General features: G+C 39.6%; 1 protein-coding gene across 1 annotated transcript; it reads right to left on the reverse strand.

The window, feature by feature from the left end:
* Positions 1-2,197: 2,197 nt before the first annotated feature.
* Positions 2,198-19,660, reverse strand: Crb1 (crumbs cell polarity complex component 1). The gene is made up of 6 exons (XM_006982410.4): positions 18,707-19,660; positions 13,885-14,432; positions 12,064-12,229; positions 8,054-8,960; positions 5,891-6,019; positions 2,198-2,609 (listed from the first exon to the last, which is right to left on the reverse strand). Exons 1-6 carry the CDS (start codon positions 19,242-19,244, stop codon positions 2,357-2,359), a joined length of 2,541 nt encoding a protein of 846 aa, XP_006982472.2. The 5' UTR covers positions 19,245-19,660; the 3' UTR covers positions 2,198-2,356.
* Between the last annotated feature and the right edge of the window lie 1,914 nt (positions 19,661-21,574).

Here is a 21,574-nt window from a genome sequence, read left to right on the forward strand (position 1 = left end):
GTAAGTCAAGAGTAAGAACCAGTGAGGTTGCAGTCTGTTTTAGAATCACTTGCCTGACAAGGAGAGTCCATGGAATCTGGCCCTCGCTGTCATGGTGTTTATTTGCAATGGTATATATGGGGAAAGAGTAATGAAGAGATGAGTACTCATATGTGTTTCTGGTGTGTGTGTGTGTGTGTGTGTGTGTGTGTGTGTGTGTCTGTCTGTCTGTCTGTCTGTCTGTCTGTCTGTCTGTCTATGTGGGTATGCCTGCTTGTGGATCTTTTACTGTGTAACCCACAGTCCAAGCAAATAAAGACATGTGCCACCAGAGAATGACAAACAGAACATGCAGAAGAAAAGACTTTATTTTTCTGTGAAAATGTGTAAAATCCTTAGTCACATAAATATACTTGAACTATAGAGAAATAAGGATAATAGAGAGAGTATTTAGCAAAAAGCTATCAAATGATAAGACAGTTGAAAAATCGAAGAGCAATTGGCAATTACAGTGATAACAGAAGAATTAGAACTGTACAGAGAAAGACATTATGGATAAATACTCCTTAAATATATTCTGTAAGGAACAGATCACATCCAGAATGGTCTGTAAGTACACAGTTGAAGATATGTGTAGAAGAGAGTGAGCATGAAACTCTACATATGGTCCTTGACTAGAATCTACTTAATACATATTACAATACTTAGGAATGCAGCCGGGCGGTGGTGGCGCACACCTTTAATCCCAGCACTCAGGAGGCAGAGGCAGGCAGATCTCTGTGAGTTCGAGGCCAGCCTGGTCTCCAAAGTGAGTTCCAGGAAAGTCGCAAAGCTACACAGAGAAACCCTGTCTCAAAAAACAAACAAGACAAAACAAACAAAAAAAACAATACTTAGGAATGCAAATACTTTTGGAAAAGTTTCCCTAAGTTCCTGGCCACAAAGTCCTACTTTACACGAGGCTATTTGAAGCTGTGGTGTGAACACAAAGACTTACATGTGAGGAGAACAATGAGAAGGAACACAAGGGCTCAACGTCACTACGAGTTTGAAATGATTGCCACAGGGTGAGGGCTGCTACATACAATTTATAACTAGTATGGAATGGCAAAAGAATGCAGTTTATTTGTGTTCATAGTACATTATCTTGTCCTTTGTCTGACCGGTGTATTTAGATTCACCTTGGTATTTCCACAGCAAAAGAACTTCCATAAAGCCATCATGACTTAGTGAGCATTGACAGCATGCAAAGGAAGTTACCCTCATGCTTTCAAACCAGGGCAGCTCCGGAAGACATAGACACATTGACAGAAGGGCATCTTGTGGGCCACAGCTGTTTCAGTGGTGTCATGAGTTTATTCAGCAGGTCAAAATGTTTCCCCCTCAATGAACACTAATAACATCTCCTTTGGAAATATACCCTACCCAAAGATATTAAGCATGAATAATCGGCCAGGGAAAACTTGATGGAAAAGTCAAACCCCCCACAAATGTATCAGTAGATAACAAAGAGTTTTCAACTGCAATGGAAAAAAAGGTGAAACTTTAAATGAAAGACATAGAGAAAAGGCTATCTGCTGTTTTCTGATGGAAAGAATGGCCCTTGAAATCAGAAATGATGCTTGAGAGGGATAATGTGAGCACTGACCCTAGGTCATCTTTCTCCCACATTATTGGAAATAAACTCCCCTCTTCTTCATGAAGAAAAGAACTGCCCACAGTTCATTAGAATATCTTTTCATAAAGACACACATGACTATAAAAATGTTCATGGATATTATCAAATTTTCATGTTACCTATAAATGATGAGAATGAAGAGCACACACCAAATTAGAAAGAGGTAAACTGTAAACAGGAAAAGAAGGACATGTAAAAGTGGAGTGGAGAGAGATGGTTTTCTAATCACAGTGAAAACCATTCAATACGGAAGCATTAAGGATAACAGGGCCTTAGGACTCACTACAGCGGGTAGTGATATATTTCTAGCTATATTAAGAACACTCTTGGCCGGGCGGTGGTGGCGCACACTTATAATCCCAGCACTTGGGAGGCAGAGGCAGGCAGATCTCTGTGAGTTCAAGGCCAGCCTGGTCTACAGAGTGAGTTCCAGGAAAGGCGCAAAGCTACACAGAGAAACCCTGTCTCGAAAAACGGAAAAAAAAAAAAAAAGAAAGAAAGAACACTCTTTTCACTTAAAAAAAGTAGCATAGGAAAATATCTTATAAAGACTTGAAGTGCTTATGGTGTGCTTAAAAGAGGTTTGAATGCATTTTCATCCTCAAGATGTATTTTACCTCATTTCCCAGAGACCTATATTGAGACAGGGCATTTCTTGCAAGTCAATCTTTTACCACTTGGGAATGCTCAATGCGTGTGTTAATAATTATCCTGGGCACCCCACTCTACAACTGGCTCGTCATTCATGCGCAGAACCAGGTAGGACAGGAGCTGAAAGAGGTTTTGCCACAGTAAGAGGGACACATAAAAGGAAAGGCCGCTTACGTCCAGTTCACAGCGCTCGCCCGAGAAGGCCACGTCACAGATGCACTGGAACCTGTTGACCAAGTCCCTGCACAGGCCTCCATGGAGGCAGGGATCAGAAGCACACTCATCGATGTCCTCTTCACACCTTGAGAATGAATGGAAAAGCAGAAGCCCAGGCAGGGCTGGGTGAATAAGCGAGCTGTGAGATGGAGCGATGGTTTGTCTCTCTCCCTAACATGGCACAGAGTGATCACCAATTCTACTCAATTATACATACCGGAGAATTTCAAAGATTCCTCAAGAGCCCTTTATTACATTTTGAGTTTTGTGGAAATTAGTCACAGAGATGGACAGACAAGAACACACACGTTGATTTAATTAGAATAAGAAAATGACTGCAAATATTTAGAAGCCCTGTTTGCCCCTTAAGAACACTGTTGGGTTTGCTGCCTTATAAATGCTAGCTTTATTAGGAAGACACTGGCAGGGTGACTTTGCTGGCCTGGCATCTACAGGTCAGAGGAAAACCTGACTGTGAAGGTTCTGTCTCCGACTTGGTTAATTCTAGGAGATGCTGAATTATTTTCCTTTGAAATTACATTTTTTTAACATGAACAAAAGTAAGAAACCAGCTAATAAATCTGTGTTCTAGTGGTGATGCAGAACTCTGAATGTTCTAGTAAGTGCTTTCAAATACGACTTTTCTGAAAGAAGTAACACCCACACTAAGGTATTTGAGTACCGGGACACTGTCCGCCTCCTTTTCTTCCAACATTTTTTTCTTTTGATTTTTTTTTAATTGACTTATGAACACAGAAATGGCATGCACTTGTGTGGCAAATGTGTGTGTGTGTGTGTGTGTGTGTGTGTGTGTGTGTGTGTGTGTGTGTTACGTGTATGTGATATATTGATACTTTGGTGTAATGTTCTTATCAGGTTGAATAAAATGGTAGCACATCTTTCTATTGTCCTTTCAAATTAGTTCTTCTTGGGTTTTGGAATGTTGTTATGTGTAGTGAACAAATCCTTGGTCTGGACATCCATGGATTAATTCAGTAGTTTTACCTATCCTGTGCTAAGGCCTCAGGGCAGAGCAGTGGTAATGGCATTTGTATTACTTTAGGAAACTCATGAAATCTTAGCCCCAGGATCTCTGCAGAATAGCTTATGCTGTAAACTGTTTTTAATCTCCACTTCCCCAAAAGTAGAACTTCCATGTGTGCTAGAGACTTCTCACCAGGCTCAAATGCTAGGGCTGAGGTAGAGGAGCTGGGAGATCCCTGGTGTGACAGAAACAGCAACTTGTTCCAAGGAAAACAGCTCCTTATCCACAGGATACCAAGCATAGCTGAGGCCCTATTTTCCTTTTATGGCCCTGGCTTCTGGGCTGGAAGGAGGCTTCTCTGATTAGATCCCAGCCAAACTTGACAACTCTCAGGAGCTTGCCAAGCACTCTGTGTCCTGGGTGGCCAGCGCTCACACCATCCATCATCTGAACCTGCTGGGATGACACTATGAAGCTGGAGGCTTAAGCAGGCGGAACAGCTTCTTCATATCCTCCACTGTGTGGAGGTCTTGCTGCTCTAGGCCTTCGGGGACTGTCTAAACACTTGTAGTTCTTCCTTCTGCTACTCTTTCATTTCCTTATCAATTTCTGTTTTGAGCAAAAACAGTTGATACTTTCACGACAAATGCCAGTGAAGCTATTATTAGAAAATAATATGACTGAGTTTAGTGGCCCATTCCCGAAATCCCAGCAACGGGACAAGACAGACAGAAAGGTAACAGCAAGTTTAAGATGAGCCTGACCCATGTAGCAAGCTCTAGACAAACCAGAGTTAAAATGAGACCCTATCTCCAAAGAAAAAACAAAGTAAAACAAACAAAGAAGATGATAATTAATAGATGGAAAGTCAAAGAAAAATCATTAAGCTCTTCTGAATTGACTAATGGTGCTTAATGTGTTTGCAAAATCGGGATATATTAAACATACATTCACTGTTTGAAATAATTTTTCAACAATGAAGTTTAATAGGATGAAAATCCCCCCAGGAAAGAAATGGAAATTAGTAACCCTTTCCCCATCTTAGTAATTTAAATGGCAAGAATGAATTTGAAAATTGGTATGTATCAGAGGAAACAGAAATACTTATAGCAAAAAAAAGTTCAAGGTATTGGATGAATCCTATTCATTGTATTGTTAATAGGAACTAATATTAAGCCAGGAACAAACCAGCATTTAAAGATAGTAAAGAGTTATCTACATTTAGGACAAAGATATATTTATAATATTTTGAAGATGTAAAACCAGAGGTCAACTGAATGCTGAGTTAATATAATAGCTGCATGTCATATTGTGATAGACTGGAAAGTGGATGTGACATCTCTACTTCCTTTCACACACAGATATATCTAGATGTCTGTATCTTATTCTAGTCTCTAGGAGATGGAGGAACACATTGTGTATTTTGTTTTAATTGTACTGAGCAAACACTTACTCATGAAACCACGGCAGCATTCCCAATAGAGGAGCACAGGCTTTGACGGCAGGTCAACTTCATTGTTGCACACATCTATTTCAGCATCAATCTGTCACTTAACCTTCATTCACCTTCACACACACACACACACACACACACACACACACACACACACACACACACACACACACACACTGAAAACAAAACCATCTTGCCTGCAGAGCTCTAAGAAGTAGGGATGATATTGTAAGGTGCATGGAGCAGTGTTAAACAAAGGTTATGTTTTATCTGCATACGTAATGCCTGTTCCCACAGACTCCTATTTTGTATCTGTCTGGGGGATGGAGATCTCTTTGGAGATCTGATCAAGGCAAGGAGAATGTTCTCTCTTCCCCTTGACCACACTCCAGCCAGTCAAATGTATATACAACTTGGCTTGCATCCGCAGCTGGTCACAGATAGTCTGATTCCAGTGGCAGACCACGAGCAGGTGAAGAGTTGAAGGATTCTCTGTGAAAGGAATAGTTAGTTCCCTGGGTAAGGGGTACATATACTTTAGGGTGTAGTTAATCGTATAAGGTATCTTTTAAATGCATTTTATTTTACTTTAAAAGTAACCATATTTTAAAATCATATAATAGAGTTAGTTGGGGGAGGGCAGGACTCCATGAATCCAGAAGTACTTATTGGAAAGAATAATAAAACATTATATATTTTAAAAAATCATATTTTCCTATTTGAAGTCTTGGCTGGTAAAATATTCTGTACTTTGACCTATACTGTAATTTTTCTTCTTTTCTATTGCTTGATTCTGTCTGGACCTATATTTCAACATAGATTTTCCTGTGGGAACTGAAATGAAAAATTGGAGGAGAAAATGAACTCTGGGCAATCCCCCTGTTCTTTAGCTCAGAACTTTTGTCCATAAAGTTCTAGTGTGACTCACCGCTCTCCAGTGAAACCTGGCCGGCACATACATTTCCAGTCCTCCTGGACCTCGGTACAGTTGCCTCCATTGGAGCAAGTGAGATTTCTCTCCTCGTTCCCACAGACTGTCGAGGGCAATCTGCTGTGTCTAGAGAGATAAAAGTCATGGCCACAGCTGTTTATCTTGTTCATTTCATTCAAAAAATTTTTTGAGAAGTTCATATATGTAGTCAATGTTAGGCTAATTAAGTACTGAGGCTGGAGGAATGATAAATGCTGGATTGTGCTGCATTGTACAAATACCACGTTCTCCAGCAAAAAGCCCCTGCTGGAGGCTTCTGCAACCAACATGGCCATCCATCTTCTATTCTCCACCGCGGTTCCTGCATGAGATAAGATCTACGGCATGGGGTGGCAGTAAATTTAGGGCTGGGAAGGAGCTCGCATAGCTAGATCTGCAGCTGCTTTTCCAATAAATCAACAGAGGCCATAGGAAAATTGCATCTCTATAAAGGCCAGGAAAGCAAGGAGAACACGCTGGTACTCAAGCACTCGTGTGATTTCTCTGTTGGCTTTCAGAGCTGAACTACAGTTGCCCTGCCAAGACTTGCCTGCTCCCTCTCTCATAATTCATAGCTTTGCACAGTGCAAGCCAAGTGCTGTCCAGGAGGTTTGTGTATAATACTCAATGTAACTGCATGTGAGTTCAGCATGTGGCTCCTTGTACAGCAGCAAAGCTGAACAGGCTGAAGAAGCCACATAAAAGGAAGAACAGACTGTTAAAGGCTAAGAAAACACTGCTAGACAAAAATCTGTAGGCTTGAAAGAGCTGATTTTAAATAGATTTTAAAAGTGTTGCTCAGGTCCTTTGGCTGTGTGTGTGTGTGTGTGTGTGTGTGTGTGTGTGTGTGTGTGTGTGTGGTGTGATCAGATACAGAATAAATATTCGGGAAGTGGAAAGCAACTTCACTCTCATTCTGTTGTGCACTGAAGCTAACACAGAGAAATCTAGCAGCATGATGGTATAAGGGCGTGTCTTTTCAAGAGAGCTAATCAATTCCACTTCAAAAAGAAAATAACATAACGACATTTCAAAAGTGTCAAGAATGTCTATAGCTCTAAAAGAGGTCACTAGCAATGCAGATCTCCAGCTGTATACACACCTTGGCTTCATAAACAGCCTCTGAAGAGTTCATTAGAAAGGACTCTTGAGAACTTTATTCTTTAAACTTGACTTTGGTGAGTCAGATAGGAAAATGTTTCAGAGAACTCATTACGAGGGCATATATGTTTTCTTATCCATTGTCACTGTGTAAGACTCCTAATTTTGATCCCAATTTCTCTTGCTTTTAACCGGGTACAATACTCATTGACAAATGAGTCTGTTGACTTAGAGGACGTAACATTTATTAAATAACTGGAACACTTAGACTTCTCACTGTGCCTTGCTATCATGCATTCTGAACACTAATAGGTGCTGTGAAGATGAACACAATCTCTCATAGGTGTGGCTGTGTGTAATGGCTGCCAAGACAGTCTATCCCTGAATTAAAGTGATGTCTACAGGCTGCTCCACTCCAGATATTCTTGCCCAAGTCCTGGGATATATTATTTGCTAATAACAACCCTCTCACCTCCCTACAATGACTCAATTATTTAATAAATGTAAGGCAGTGTAAGTTGTAAAAACAATAACAACACTGAAGCAATGTGACTTAGAAGGAAAAACTTGTTTTCTATCTCTGCATAGCCTAAAAGTGTGGTAGTTGCAAGAGCAATAGACTACTATTGCACTTTTAGAAAAAAATGTGATATTCTTTAAAATGGGCAAAATCAATGAGTATTCTTTCAGTGGCATGCTGAGCATTATATAAAGGCCACTAGAACAACTGATTTTGTGTTAGTGTATGCCCTAAATTTTCTTTATTAAGTGGTATTATGACTCTGTAAGTTATACAAAATAAACATTGTGTTTCCTGTCTGGTTAAAAAGCTGCTATTCATAGTTGTAGAATATTCGACAATATAATCATCTCTTTACATGATCAAATTGTGATGGGAGTGCTCAAAGCTAACCTTTTTAGCACATATGGATATTTTAAGGGGAGATCTTTCTGGTTTGATGAGGAAAATTCAGAGCATAGCCCCCCAAAGACTGAGCTCTGCATGGACTTTGTGCTCACCTGCAAAATCTCCCTGTAAAATTTCCCAAACAGAGGCAAGAATAGCCATGAGTCCCACTGATGCAAGTGGCCCCATTTGCACACTGATGGCTCTTGCAATTGTCTGTATTCACTTCACAGTTCACACCAGTGTATCCAGGCTCACACCTACAGTGGTAGGCGGCAACTCCATCGGAGCAGTTGCCATGGATACAGGGGTTAGAAAAGCATTCATCAATGTTGATTTCACAGTGTGTTCCTGACCACCCCGAGAGACAGGAACACTGATAAGAGTTATAGCTGTCTCGGCAGCTTCCTCCGTGCAGGCAGGGGCTGGATTGGCAGGCATTTAATGGCAAGCAGCCAGTAAGGACCGCATTTGTAGAGACTTTGAGAAACTGCTCTTCCTGAGGCTTAGTAATGAAACCATGAAGATTTTCAAAGTAAGAGAGATAGACGCCTCCAATTTCTATTGTGCTCAGACAGCCCCGTGGGCCTTTCATATTGTCAAAAGCTTTGTCACCCACATAGATGTCTGTGTTGTCCTTCAAAAAATTCAGGCTTCCAGTAGCAATTGTGCTGGTCACAAGAGGTGTTTGGTGGTCTACCTCCATCTGCCACCGGGAGGTCTGGGCCAGTGGGTCTATCATGGAGAAAGTCACTTGGTGCCACGTGCCATCATTCACCAATTGTAAACTCATCAGGTGCAGCACAGAAAAGCTGTTGCCACTTTGCAATTGAAATGATAATCTGGAGTCTTGAATGCTAATGTTAAGGAACTCGGGCTCTTTTTCTGCATGCAGTATCATTACATTTGTATCACTTGTTCTGAAACCAAAGGTGATGTTGGTGAGTTCTCTGGTAATATTCCCATTGCTTCTGAACAATATTTCTCTTCTTAATCCACTGAAAACAGCATTTGCAATACCTAAAGTGACAAGATGGGACTGGTTGTTACCTTCATTCATGATATTTATCATATCACTGATGTCTGTATGGTTGACACATTATGTATTGTGCTAGAGGCTATCAAGTTGTGATATATATATATATATATATATATATATATATATATATATTCATTTCTTTACAAGAGAAGAACTTCAGATTCACAGAATGTGAGTAATTTGGTCATTAAAAAATAAAGCCAGAATGTCAAACCTGCCCATTGTAATACTAAAACTCAACTCATACCTTTTTTTTTTTTCAATTAAAATCTTCAGGAATGCCAATTATTGTTTTCCATTGGCTTATGTAAATGAAGTTTTGATTATCCACTTCAAAAATAAACAACTAAACACATAGAGATCAGGAATTTAGTTTCGGTGACATGCTAATTAGTTAACAATGGTCCTTGGCTTCTGATAAAGTTCACCAACATGCAGCTAACAAGAGCATTCATAATGATGGATTGATTTAATGCTGCAAAAAACTCCAATTACATGCCCAGGTACCAACTTGCCACCTATGACCATGTAACTTCATGTGGTTGGAAAAAAATAGAAAACAGTAGCACTTTACATTCACATATTGCACCAAATATAGCACTTTTGATGGTCTTACTGCATTTATTAATCTATTAAAATTGCTATAGCATCATTAATTCACAGTTTGTTCTATCTCTAAAATATGTAGCCCTATGTCTGCTTATAGTGTCCTATATACACCCTTGAGACAGGAGGAGAAATGGAAGTGCCCCAGCTTTCCACCAAACCTGTCAACCTAATTAATAGTGTCCGGCCAGCTTTCTTTCCAGCATTACAACAGACACCCTGTCCTTATTCCCTCCAGAGGTCAGGCTTTCAAGTCCCGTGTTGGGTACCATTCATTTTCACTATTTTTAGTCATTTTCCTATGTGCACCCATTTTTTACCCTGCACTAATATTTACCTTCTCTTTGTGTCATTTTTCCCCATTACAGTTCAAATATGCTACGACTGCTGAGAATTAAAAAAAAAAAAGAAGAACCCACAAGACCCCATAGCACTACTACCCTGATTGCCCTCTTATTTCTCAGTTCCTGTTACCATAAAGGTATTATCTTAATGGTCTGTATACTTATTCCAATTTTCTCATCTCCCATTTTCTCTGATTTTGTCCTTACCACTTCACTGAAATTGCTCCTGTCAAGGTCACAATGACTTCTGCGTTATTCAATCTAGTGGTCAATTTGCTGTTCTCACTTTTCAAGAGCAATGATCTGAAAACATGGTTAGGGACTTTCCTTGCCGGGCTCTGTACCAGCTACCATCACTGGTCCTCTGAAAAAGTGCTTCTGAGTTTCCCTGCTTCTGTGGTTGCTGCAGATGACTCTAACAACCACTTCTTAGTTCAAGACAGAAATTCTAAACAGCATGCTCCAAGTCTATGGGATCTGACCCCTGTTTCACTACTTCCAGTTCATAGCATTCTCTTCCTCAGTCACATGCCACAGTCACAAAAGCAAGGAGCTTGTCCCAACCCAAGCCCTTTATACTCTCTGTAACTTAAACCTGGAATATCCTTTCTCCAGCGCTCCCCATGCTCAGGATCTCCTCAGGGCTGCTGTCTGCTGGAATGTCACCTTCCCTCGGCCATCAAAGTTCAAATAGGTCTTCCTTGCATCCTCCTTCTGGTCTACTACTGATTTATTTCATAGCTCCTGTTGCCATTGGAAACAGGGTTTTACTCTTTTTTTTTTTTTAACTCTTTCTGCTCTAGTGCATGAGCTGTATGGCATCAGATGTCCTTTCTATAGAAGTGTTCATTCAGTCCCTTCCCTGAGATTATTGCCTGGTCTTCAATAAGTGTTCATTGAGCATTATTAAGGGAATAATCTGGGGAATTACATCACATCTTACTTTGGAAAGTGAGACAATGATTAAAATCACATCAGGAGAAAAAAGTGAAAAATTCAAGCACTATAATTTAAATATAGTGTTTGACTAAATTTTTTAAAAAATCTCATTTAATTTCACTGTTCGTTTATTTTATTTTTTCCTTACCAGATTTGGGGAAGGAATGTGGGAGGGCATAAACAAACATCTTATTATGTATTTTTTAAGCAAATGGTGAGCCATCCAATCTCATCATCTCTTTGTGGTCTATCATGCTTTGTAGATCTATTTAGCAAGTCTGCCAGAGATGGTGGAACCACCTCTTGTGATCTAGGGAAAATGCTCAATACATTTTTATATCTTGCCTGTGCTTTGGTAAGCTTTGCTTCGATAAATAACGCTTATCCCTAGAGAGCTGTAAAATTTCAAATCTTTGTTTAAAACTTGCTATGACTAGGAGATTAAGTGAACTAAAGGTAAACTATGAGCTGTATCAAGACTGCTTTAACCAGGCATCGTCTTCCCAATGCACTTTGCTGTTGCTACTGGAGAATAGGAGACTTTTGAGCATATCTTTAGAACCACCATTTCTGAATAATGAGAAGGGATTCAAATTTAATTTGAACATAGAGCATCGGTTATATATGGACTGTGTATTATTTGACCTCAGGGGGAAGACAATATATAAACCATAGTGCTTAGTTCAAAATCATGACCTATATTCAGATTAGAAGATGATTCACAAGGAGGGGAACAGTACTACAAAGAGTAAGCCTATACCTAAATCATATCATGATACATATAGGGCATACACAAAGAAACATGCAGAGTAGGCATTGTTTTCCCTATTTTAGACATGAGGAAGCTTTAGATTATGGTGGCCATGTGCATAATCAGTGAACAGCAGCGAGGCAGGTGTGCACGTTTACTGTGTTTTCTCAGTATCGAGAAAGCAAAGGCAGATATTGTATGTTTAGTTTTTCACAAATTAGATTGAAATAATCAAAGAGCTGGGTTTGTTGTTGCAAAGGCTCATTTTCTCACTCAGAAACTAGGGCCAGTGGTCATGATATTGGTCACACCAGGCTTATTAAACTTCTCACATAGGTTTCTCTAAGGTGTCTATACCTGAATTCTTTTCTTCACTGTCTCTTGTTTGGACAATTGAAATGTACCCACTAAACTGGATGGACAACAGCTTTGAATGCTACCTACATTCAAACCCTGGAGGAACCAGCTGGCACTGTGCACTGGGAGGACATGGGTTGAGTTGACACCACTGAACTTCCTGGCAGGCTTTCCCGGTCGTATTTGCAGGGCAGGAACAGGAGAAGTCATCCCACAGGGAATAGCAGACACCTCCATTATGACAGGGGTTGGACTGAGAAAAATAGAAAATCAAAGGGATGAAAAGCAATGGCAATGAAATATGGAAATGTTAAAGGTGAGATCATCTGTTACTTTAAAATGCCAATTCCCCCTACATCTTTGCAATTTAGATGCTTTGCACATTGTTAATAATATAGAATAAAGCTGACTACTACCGTTTCCATTTGCTTACTAAAAGAGCAGAGGAAAGAGCAATAGACAGAGGTATGGGAGAGATAAAAGGCAAAGAAACAACAGAATGAAAGAGGAAAAGAGATACTATAAAACTGATCTATGGCACAAGGAGGATTATTGAAATAGAATGATGTTCTCCATAATTTACGAGTTACATGCACTTTGCACACATTTATTATCACTGGTTAGGATGATTATTATGCCTGGGTGCCTCTAGTTGCCCAAGATCCCATAACCAGGCGAAATAGTGAGGACTGGTCCTCCATCCGGTATGTCCCAGTTTAACACCTCCCTCCCCATTAGCCTTGCTTCTGCATCAGCAACACAGTATTAGTTCAGTTCCCAAGGCCACTCAGAGAGCAGTCAAAATAAAAACATTTTTAAAGTATTTGTTTAGCACCTGCACTGCATTTATCCAAGGTCTATTAGTAAATGATTTTGCCTGGTTATATACCCTCCTTTCTTTCTTTATACTTCTGAGGATAAAACACAGTCTTTAAGCGTGCTAAGCATGTACTATACCACTGAGCTACACACTGAGAACATTATGTGGTTTTATAAACCTTAATTTCTTCATCTGTAAATATATAAATTAGATAACAATGTTCCTTTCATATAGTAGTCTTTTGAGTATAATTAAATGGATTAATTCATGTGACATCACTTCAATTATGAGAAAAATATTACTACAAGAGTATTACAATAGTTCATTCATGTATATTAGAACTGAGTCTTGTATACAGTAATTATTGGGGCTCATGGATGGTCAAGTCATGTCAGTGTGTTTCCTTCTTTTACCCCAAAAGGTCATGAAGAGCTAACCATCTCACGTATTTGAAGCTATTTAGAAGACATGAAAAGTATTTGAAGCAAAGCACTGGCTCTGAGAAATCATATGTCAAAGGATTTCAAAAACAACTACCAAAGGGGAACTGAAACTTTCTGGTTGACTTAATGGAAGAAGCTGGGCATTGACATCAAATTTAGTGGGATCTTCTAAAATGAATTGGTTTGGCTAAACCTATAGAATACCATTAAGACTTTGTAGCTTAAAATACTATTATTCTTAGAGAAGTTGATTATTTTTGGGAGCAGGAGAAGCATGTGACTGAAGTTATGTTGGCTGTGACAGATTCATGATGTCAATAAAAATCAATGTCACATTTTCATGGTTTGTTATAATTCTACCAATCTTTCCTGAGATATGTAGATGCAAACTATTCCATGACTGGTGGGTGATCAGCATTTTGTTCATATAAAATGGTTCAGTGGGGTGTGGTGGCATACACCTGTAATCCCCACCCACATATGGGAAAGTGAGGAAGGGAAGCTGTGAATTCAAGTCCATCCTGGGCTACATAGTGAGTTCTGTGTCTCAAAAACCAAGAACAAAAGCAGAATGGTTATGATAAATAAATAAATAAAATTTTAGTATGCACTATGTGTATAGTTGATATGCATTACCCTACCTACCTTACAGATGTTATCTCCAGGACAACCTTGAGTCACATTGACAAGAACTGGATCATTGTATCCATTGCTTGTTGAATTGGGGAAGAATTCCAGATTTTGGTTGTTTAATCTTATGTCTTGAATACAGCCTTTGAAGAAGCCACCATACACTTCAGTCTTTTGTTTTTCAGGCAGGCCACCAATGAAGATGACATCTCCTCTTCCAATTGTCCATGCAGGAACAGAAATAAATCCTAGGTTTTGTGAAGACTCATATAGTTTAATTTCATTTGGTTTGATTTTCAAAGATATTAAATGGGCATTTCCATCGCTAAGAAAAAAATTCAATACTACCTTGGGAGGGCCTGGAGTTTGCAGTGCTAGGCTTCCATGCTCTAGCCAGACACGGACATACTGGTAAGTACTGTTTTCCAAAGCCAGAAGTAAGCCCGATGGGTGGCGTGTTCTGACAAACATGGAGAGACTAACGTTCTGTCCATGATTCTCATCAACATTAAAGATGGCATATCCAGGAGAGTCATCCTTGCCGAAACTGCCTGCTACATACTCTTCAACGTCAAAATAGGGAAGGAGAGAGAGAGAGAAAGAAAAATCTTTACATTCAAATGTGAGAAGAGACAGAAGATGGGATTTTTGCAGGCACACACAACCAGAAATTCTGCAATGATCAACTAAAGAACATTCCCATCTCCTCTCTAAAATCCAACTGAGGAAACAGTAGACACTGCTTCATCATGGTGAAAGAAAGATGTGAGCGTGATCACGTCATGCATCTCTGTGGAGCACTGCCCAGGTTCTCTCTGCTGTGTGGAGGTATGCTAAAGCAGACGTGTCATGAAGTTGCACTGCTCTGTATAAAGACAGAGGCCAATGGTAAGATTAGCAAGCTCAATTGTGGGAAGGCGCCCCATGTAGTAAGAGACAAGGCAGTTGGGGAAAGAGATTTTAGGGGGGTGAAGTGTTCAGTTGTGTTCACTGACTGAGGTCAAGTATGAGAAGAGCTGAGAGCTGACTATTGAATATGCAACGCAGAAATTATTGCTGAGCTTGACAACAGCACTCTTGTAAAGATATTGCTGCTTTGGGTTTTCACATCTCAGTTGTAACCAGGAAAAAAAAAAGATCATATCCTATCATGGTTAGATATCATCACCAATTGAAGTTTGTGCGAAAGTAAGACATATTTTAGTTTAGCTGAACCATAGTGAATCTTGCTTAGACAACCATCTGTGTTTGAAGACCTTCTGCATAAAAGGCTACATTTTCAGAACTCTGACTTGATTCCTATAGGAGCATTGCATTGTGAATCTGCATTTGGACACCACCTGCTCCAGGCAACTACAGGTAGCTTTCAAAGGTACTGTCAGATAAAATAACCTCTTTGAAGAGGTTAACATCTCTGAACACACTGCGGCACTTTTGTATAGGATAAAATGCTTAATAAGAAAATTGGGCTCTTGAAGCCCTTGAGTTTTGAGGGTAGGCACAAAAATCCGTCAAGCTCAGGGGGCCGGGCCCCTGCTGGTCATCCTAGGATGCCTGCAGCATCACTTTGTGGATCAGAATAAAAGACAGGATGCAGAGATGGGTTTCTTTTTTTCCTTAGAAACTTGACTCTCCAGTAATCCTATTCTTCAGAAATCAGAAGCAGGTAGTCGGAGTGTGTGATGTGCTACATGATTTTAGAAACACCATAAGCCACATAGGAAGGACTTGGCTACGAGCATGGGAGATTTGATTCTAATACACATTTCCGATATGTTCTAAAGATGTATGGATGGAAAAAAAATAATTTGACAAATTTCAATGATGGATGGACTACAGGATGGAATGTAATGAGAATAAATAGGAGGCATTTATACTTAAATGTGACTCATCAGCTTAGGATAGAAGAAAGAGAACTCCGTAGCCTCACAAATGACAATGACTAACAAAAGGCGACGTGTAAACAATGCGCCACACAGTTAATGTGATGCTAATATGACAAATGACAGCATATTATATAGAAAGTTATGGCCCTATGTCATGGTGTCATCAGGCACACTTAGGTATCACCTTTTAGAGAGATGCAAATGTATGGCAAAAGGAGCAGGCAGCCGATGAAGTCTCGGGGCCATGCCATACGGAGACGCTAGAGGGAAGTAACATGTGTAAGAAGGATGATGGGAGTGGTTGCTGGGTGTGAAATATTTTTCTTCAAATGTTTAGGAATTCCCAAGAAGAGATATTAATCCTTAAGTGAGAACATCCCCAATGAAAACTGTTTGAGAAAATGACAGCTTTGGGTAAATCTCGGTCAAGATAAATGGAACGAAGTAACTGCTTGGAAATTTGGAGCAAGATGGAACAGAGAACTCTGTTTCTGAAGGAGGTTCAAAGCAGAGGTTTGCATGAAGCTACTGAATGAAGCCCTATCAAACCTAACGGAGGAAGGTAAACATCTACAAGTTGCTTTTTAAAAATAGATACTTTCCAAATAAAGCAAGAGATGTGTGATACATATTACACTTCTGAACAATATTCCAGAACCCCTGTTCTGACACATAACACAATACATAAGATGTTAGCACATCAGACAGTTCAGGGCCCCATGCAAACCTTCTCAAAACCTCCTTACAGGGCATAAATGATTTTTAGGAATATCAGCTTCAAGATATTGTCAATCTCTATACCTTTTGTGTTACTCAGACAAGAAAACCCTCTACCCAGCCTGTCTTCTTCTTTCACTGTGTTTGCCAGTGGTAAACACTGTTTCCAAATCATTATTTGGGGACTGGAGAGGTGGCTCATATGGTGAAGAGCACTTGCTGCCCTTGTAGAGGACCCCAGTTGGTCCCAGTAGCCACATCAGACAGTTCAAAACTATCTTTAGCTCCCGCTTCAGCGGGATCTTCAGACCTCAGCAGGTACCTGCCCTAGTGAGGTATATAAATGACCCCCTCACACACACATAAAACAATAAAATATATTTTAAAAAATCATTATCTGGGTGGCTCGCTATCCAGATTTTTGGTATGTCTCATCTTGAATATATATATATATATATATATACATATACATATATATAATATATACATATATATTAGCAAATATATGTATAAAATATCAGACATACTCTAAGTTCTCATTTGTACTCTTAAGCATTTGTGTGTATATGTGTGAAAGGAATGAAATACAGAAAACATTCCCTTATATATACCAGCAGTACAAAATATTTTAACTTGGTGATTCAGTGGTGATATGAAAAATATAACTTTGCTTTAAACTTTCCCCAAAAATTTCCAGAAAGGAAGAGTTTTATGAAATTCCTGCCCTATATTTTTTTGATGCCCCAAAGTAGGGTTAAACAGTTGCAAACAGTATGAGGACAGAGGATGTAATCACACTCAGTGTGCATAGAGGGGTATAATCAGACTATTTAGGGAATATGGAAAGTGTAACCAAATCAGGAATTTGGTTTTAAAAGTTCATTATTTTCCAAGTTAGAAAAAACTATAAAGAAAACCAGAACCCACTGGATTGGCATCTCTTGAATCTGTTTCCTAGGACAGTCAGCATCCCCACGGTCAGTGTTAACCTCACGGGTCACCGCATCTGGAAGCCAGTCAAAATGAGTCCGCATCTGTTTGTTATTTTGTATATGTAGTAAAAATATTGCCTTGGGTCAATTAGATTTTTCTTCAAAAAGTGGACCGTTTCCTCGGCATAATTTCACCTTTTCTCCTTTAAAAATAATCACAAAACAACTCGCCATGCCATTTAAAATATTACATAGGGCAGCAGATGCCATGCCTCATTGTCAAACAGGTCCATGATTGTAATGAATATTGTGGTGAGGGGTAAACCTGCGAATGGTTTCTAATAATTCTTAGCCATTGAACATGGAGTAGGGTATAGGCTGCGGCTGGTTCTAATTTTACTTCATATAAAACAGAGGAGACTATTTACCAGATGCTATCCTACTTGGACTTATTCTAAAATGGTGGAGTAAATTGCAGCTGAACTTCAAAGCTGTCTGTTAGAGTTCCCTCTCAGGCCTCTCAATGCACGATAATAATAATAATAATAATAAAAGTGAGCAGATATGTATTGATTGCTATCAGTGGCAGTCTTTGGAGTTGAAATACATTTCTAACTGATATGGTAGAGGAGTAGGATCGACTTGTGTATGCCAACTACCGAGTTTTACTGATAACACATTTCCTGTCTTCCTTCTGTCTCTACTGATGACATCTCTCTGTATTGTACATAAGATCTTGGAAGAGATGGTTTTGAATAGAACTGATGGCTTGTCAACCTGCTAATCTTAAGCACGATTCCTAAGGAAGTACAAACTTCATAGAGAGGAAGCAAGGAAGTGGATATTCATTGAGACTCTTGCAGGCACAGGATGCAGTACCAGCATGTGGCTCTAAAGTTTTGTGTCTAAAGCTCCCAATTCTCCCAAACATTACATCTTGTCCAAATAAGGTTTTTCACCCATTTCTGATATACAACAAACAGCAAAGTTCTAAGAGCATTTTACCAACTAGATGAAACACTATTTTGATAGGAACTGTTAGCTTATTGTAATTTATTATTATTATTATTATTATTATTATTATTATTAAATACTTTTCAGCCCAAGTAAAGCTTAGCTGTCCTCTGAAACCAACTCAGAATTAATACATGTCACCGCTGTCTCCTTTTATCTCTTAGTGAACAAGCGTCAGTGTAAGGCCTGAGGGCTCCTTATGTTTCATAACAGGAGGTAGCTGCCTGGGAGTTTCTGAGATGGCTCTGCTCTGAGGCACCGCACGCCTGGGCACCCCACTCCTCTCACCTTTCAGGCAGTTGGAGCCTGTATAGGGCCTGTCACATTCACACTGATAACCCTGCCACAAGTTGATGCAGCGTCCTCTGTTCTGACAAGGTTGACGTTCACACCAGTCCTTTCTTGTGCAGCCTGCTTTGACATTTTGTGACAAGCTAGACGAAATGTTCTCCAGAGTGATGTGGTTCGAATCAAATTTAATATCTTGGAGACAGCCTACAAAGGAAGGTGTGGATGGCACATTATAGATGTTAAGCACAGACACACTGTTGCTGGTTGTTCCCACTGGTAAGCCACCCAAAAAAGAGTTTGGAGAAGTACATATTGACTGATGATTCTCCACTGGAAAAGAAGTCTTGGTGGTGCATTTCCCCTTGCAGGAGCTGCCAGTTAGGGTAAGGGTTATAATTTCCGCAAATGTCACCTCCACCGAATGCCATTCTCCATCACTAGTGTTGTGGGAAATATATAGAAGCACCTTTGACTGATTCCGGACTTGTATTGATAAGTGAACACAACCGTTTAGCAATTCCAGCTTCATAGACATATCCCTGTTGCCTCGGAAAAGGAGAAGTGTGTTTAGTTGAACAGTCTGAAACCTCAAGGATATGTTACAATCTGACTGTCTGGTTGTATGTGAGCCACTTGTGACCCACAGGAAGCCGTTGCCCTCAAAGGAAAGTGTGGTATCAGTTCCACACAGCGTCCCAGCATAGCCAGAAGGACATTGGCAGGTGAATCCATGCTGGCCATTTTCAAAGTGAGGGATGCATTTTCCATGATTGAGACAGTGGTGATGAGTGCAGCCCAGGAGAACTTGAGAACAGTCTTCTCCTCCATAAAAGGTCCTAGAAATGTCATCCAAGGGGCAATGGCAGGTATAATTTCCAGGTAGGTTCTCACAAGTGCCACCATTTTGGCAAGGGTTTGGTAGACATTCATCAATGTCTTCTTCACAGTGGATTCCTGTTAAACAATAAACAATAGGTTAAGCATATACATACTCACATAGACATATAGAATCAAATCATTAGTAGAAGTTTCATTTTAGATAGAATCAAGAAGTTCAGACCAAGTTCATGGTTATAAGTGTGATGGAGTAAAACGTAATTCCTGAGGAAACCAAAATCAGTTATATTATTCTACACATACTGTGAAAAGAGCAGTCATGGCAGACTTAGACTTCTTCTAGGAATAGAACATTTGTCAATTATAGCAATCATCTCAAGCTACCATTGTCAAGTATACATATGGCATTAACATGAAAACAAAACAAAAAGAGGAAAGCTGCTTTTGGCAATGATCCTAGATTAAAAAATGATGAATTTGTGGATGCTTTTCTATGTTCCTATTTATCCTGTTATTTTCCTCTCTTCTATTTGGAAACAGTGATTGCTTTCTTATTGTATCATCCTGTAACACTTAGAACCAAAGTGTGCCAGATGTATAGACACAGACATCTCTCACAGCAAAGCTCCTCAGGCAGATGGAAGGGCCCACTCTTTTTCATGCATTCCTATACAAAATAAGACATCTATTCTACAAGTTACCACTGAAAATTTTTATTTCGCTTTGACACAATGTTGGTCTTGATTTCAAGAAAAATAGAACAATATCCATAAAAGAATTATTAAAACTATTTTAATCAAGCTGACAAGAATGTGACAGTGTGCTTATTAGTTTTTGAAAATTGGCACAAGCTAGGGTCACTTGGGAAGAAGGAGTTTCACTTCAGGAATTGCCTCCATCAAAATGCCCTGTGGGGGCATTTTCTTGATTAATGGTTGATGTGGGAGGGCCCAGCCCACTGTGACTTGTACCATTCCTGGACAGGTGGTCCTGGGTTCTAGAAGGAAGCAGGCTGAGCAAACCATGAAAAGCAAGCCAGCAAGCAGCTTTCCCCGCTGGTCTCTGCCTGAGTTCCTGCCTCCGGGTACCTGCTTTGAGCTCCTGCCCTGGCTTCTCTCAATGATGGAAAAGAATCTACAAGCCAAAACAAACCATTTCCTCCCCCAATTTGCTTTTGGTAAGTATTTTATTTCAGTTGCAGACATCAAACTAGGACAAACAGTTTTTAGGAGGGGCTACAAAGGCAAATGAGCAAAACCAAATTGACATATGTTGTACACTATGATTTTTTTTTCCAGTACCTTCATCCACATTGCATTTCTGTTCCCAGCCATTTGCGGTTTGCAAGGCACATGTTCTTAACTCTTTTTGCAGAAGAAATTGATGTTTAGAAAGTCAAAAGACAAAGTTCTAAAATATTTCTACAACCTGAACCTAACTCATGTTTTCAAATCCAGTCTGATAATGACTTAACTGATAATCATGTGTTACCAGTCATTCTGGGTACTAATATGTGTATGATATTTTCCCAGTTAGGCCTATACCCACATTTTTTATTTTGTACATATGATACTAATATTATAAAAACAAAGAGAAGGAGGAAAAGTCTTCTTCTGGTAATGACCCTAGATACAAATGTGGACTCTTTCCTCGGGCACTGTGCTCCCTGTTATTTAACTTTCTATTACAAACCTGTCCTACAAAGGTTCCCATCTTGAGAGTGTTGGGTGCAAAGCACAGCTAGGTGATGCGTGATCTTTAGCAGATTGAATCCTTCACTTTGAAAGTCTTACTTTCCTCATCAACAAAATAGGAACAAAAATGCCATTTACATGACAAAGATTTTCATAGGCTGACTCAAGTCATGTAAAGGACTGAGAATCTGTTTGCTGTGCAAGTTCTCAATAGATGTTGACTATTACTAGAAAGTAATAACCAGAAGATTTACCCTCACTGGCAAAATTCAAATAGTGCTTGGTCACTGAAAGATAATTTACAAAGTGTGGGTTACTTGTTCTGCCCTACAAA

Source organism: Peromyscus maniculatus, chromosome 11, assembly GCF_049852395.1.
Source record: "Peromyscus maniculatus bairdii isolate BWxNUB_F1_BW_parent chromosome 11, HU_Pman_BW_mat_3.1, whole genome shotgun sequence".
Lineage (NCBI taxonomy): Eukaryota > Metazoa > Chordata > Mammalia > Rodentia > Cricetidae > Peromyscus > Peromyscus maniculatus.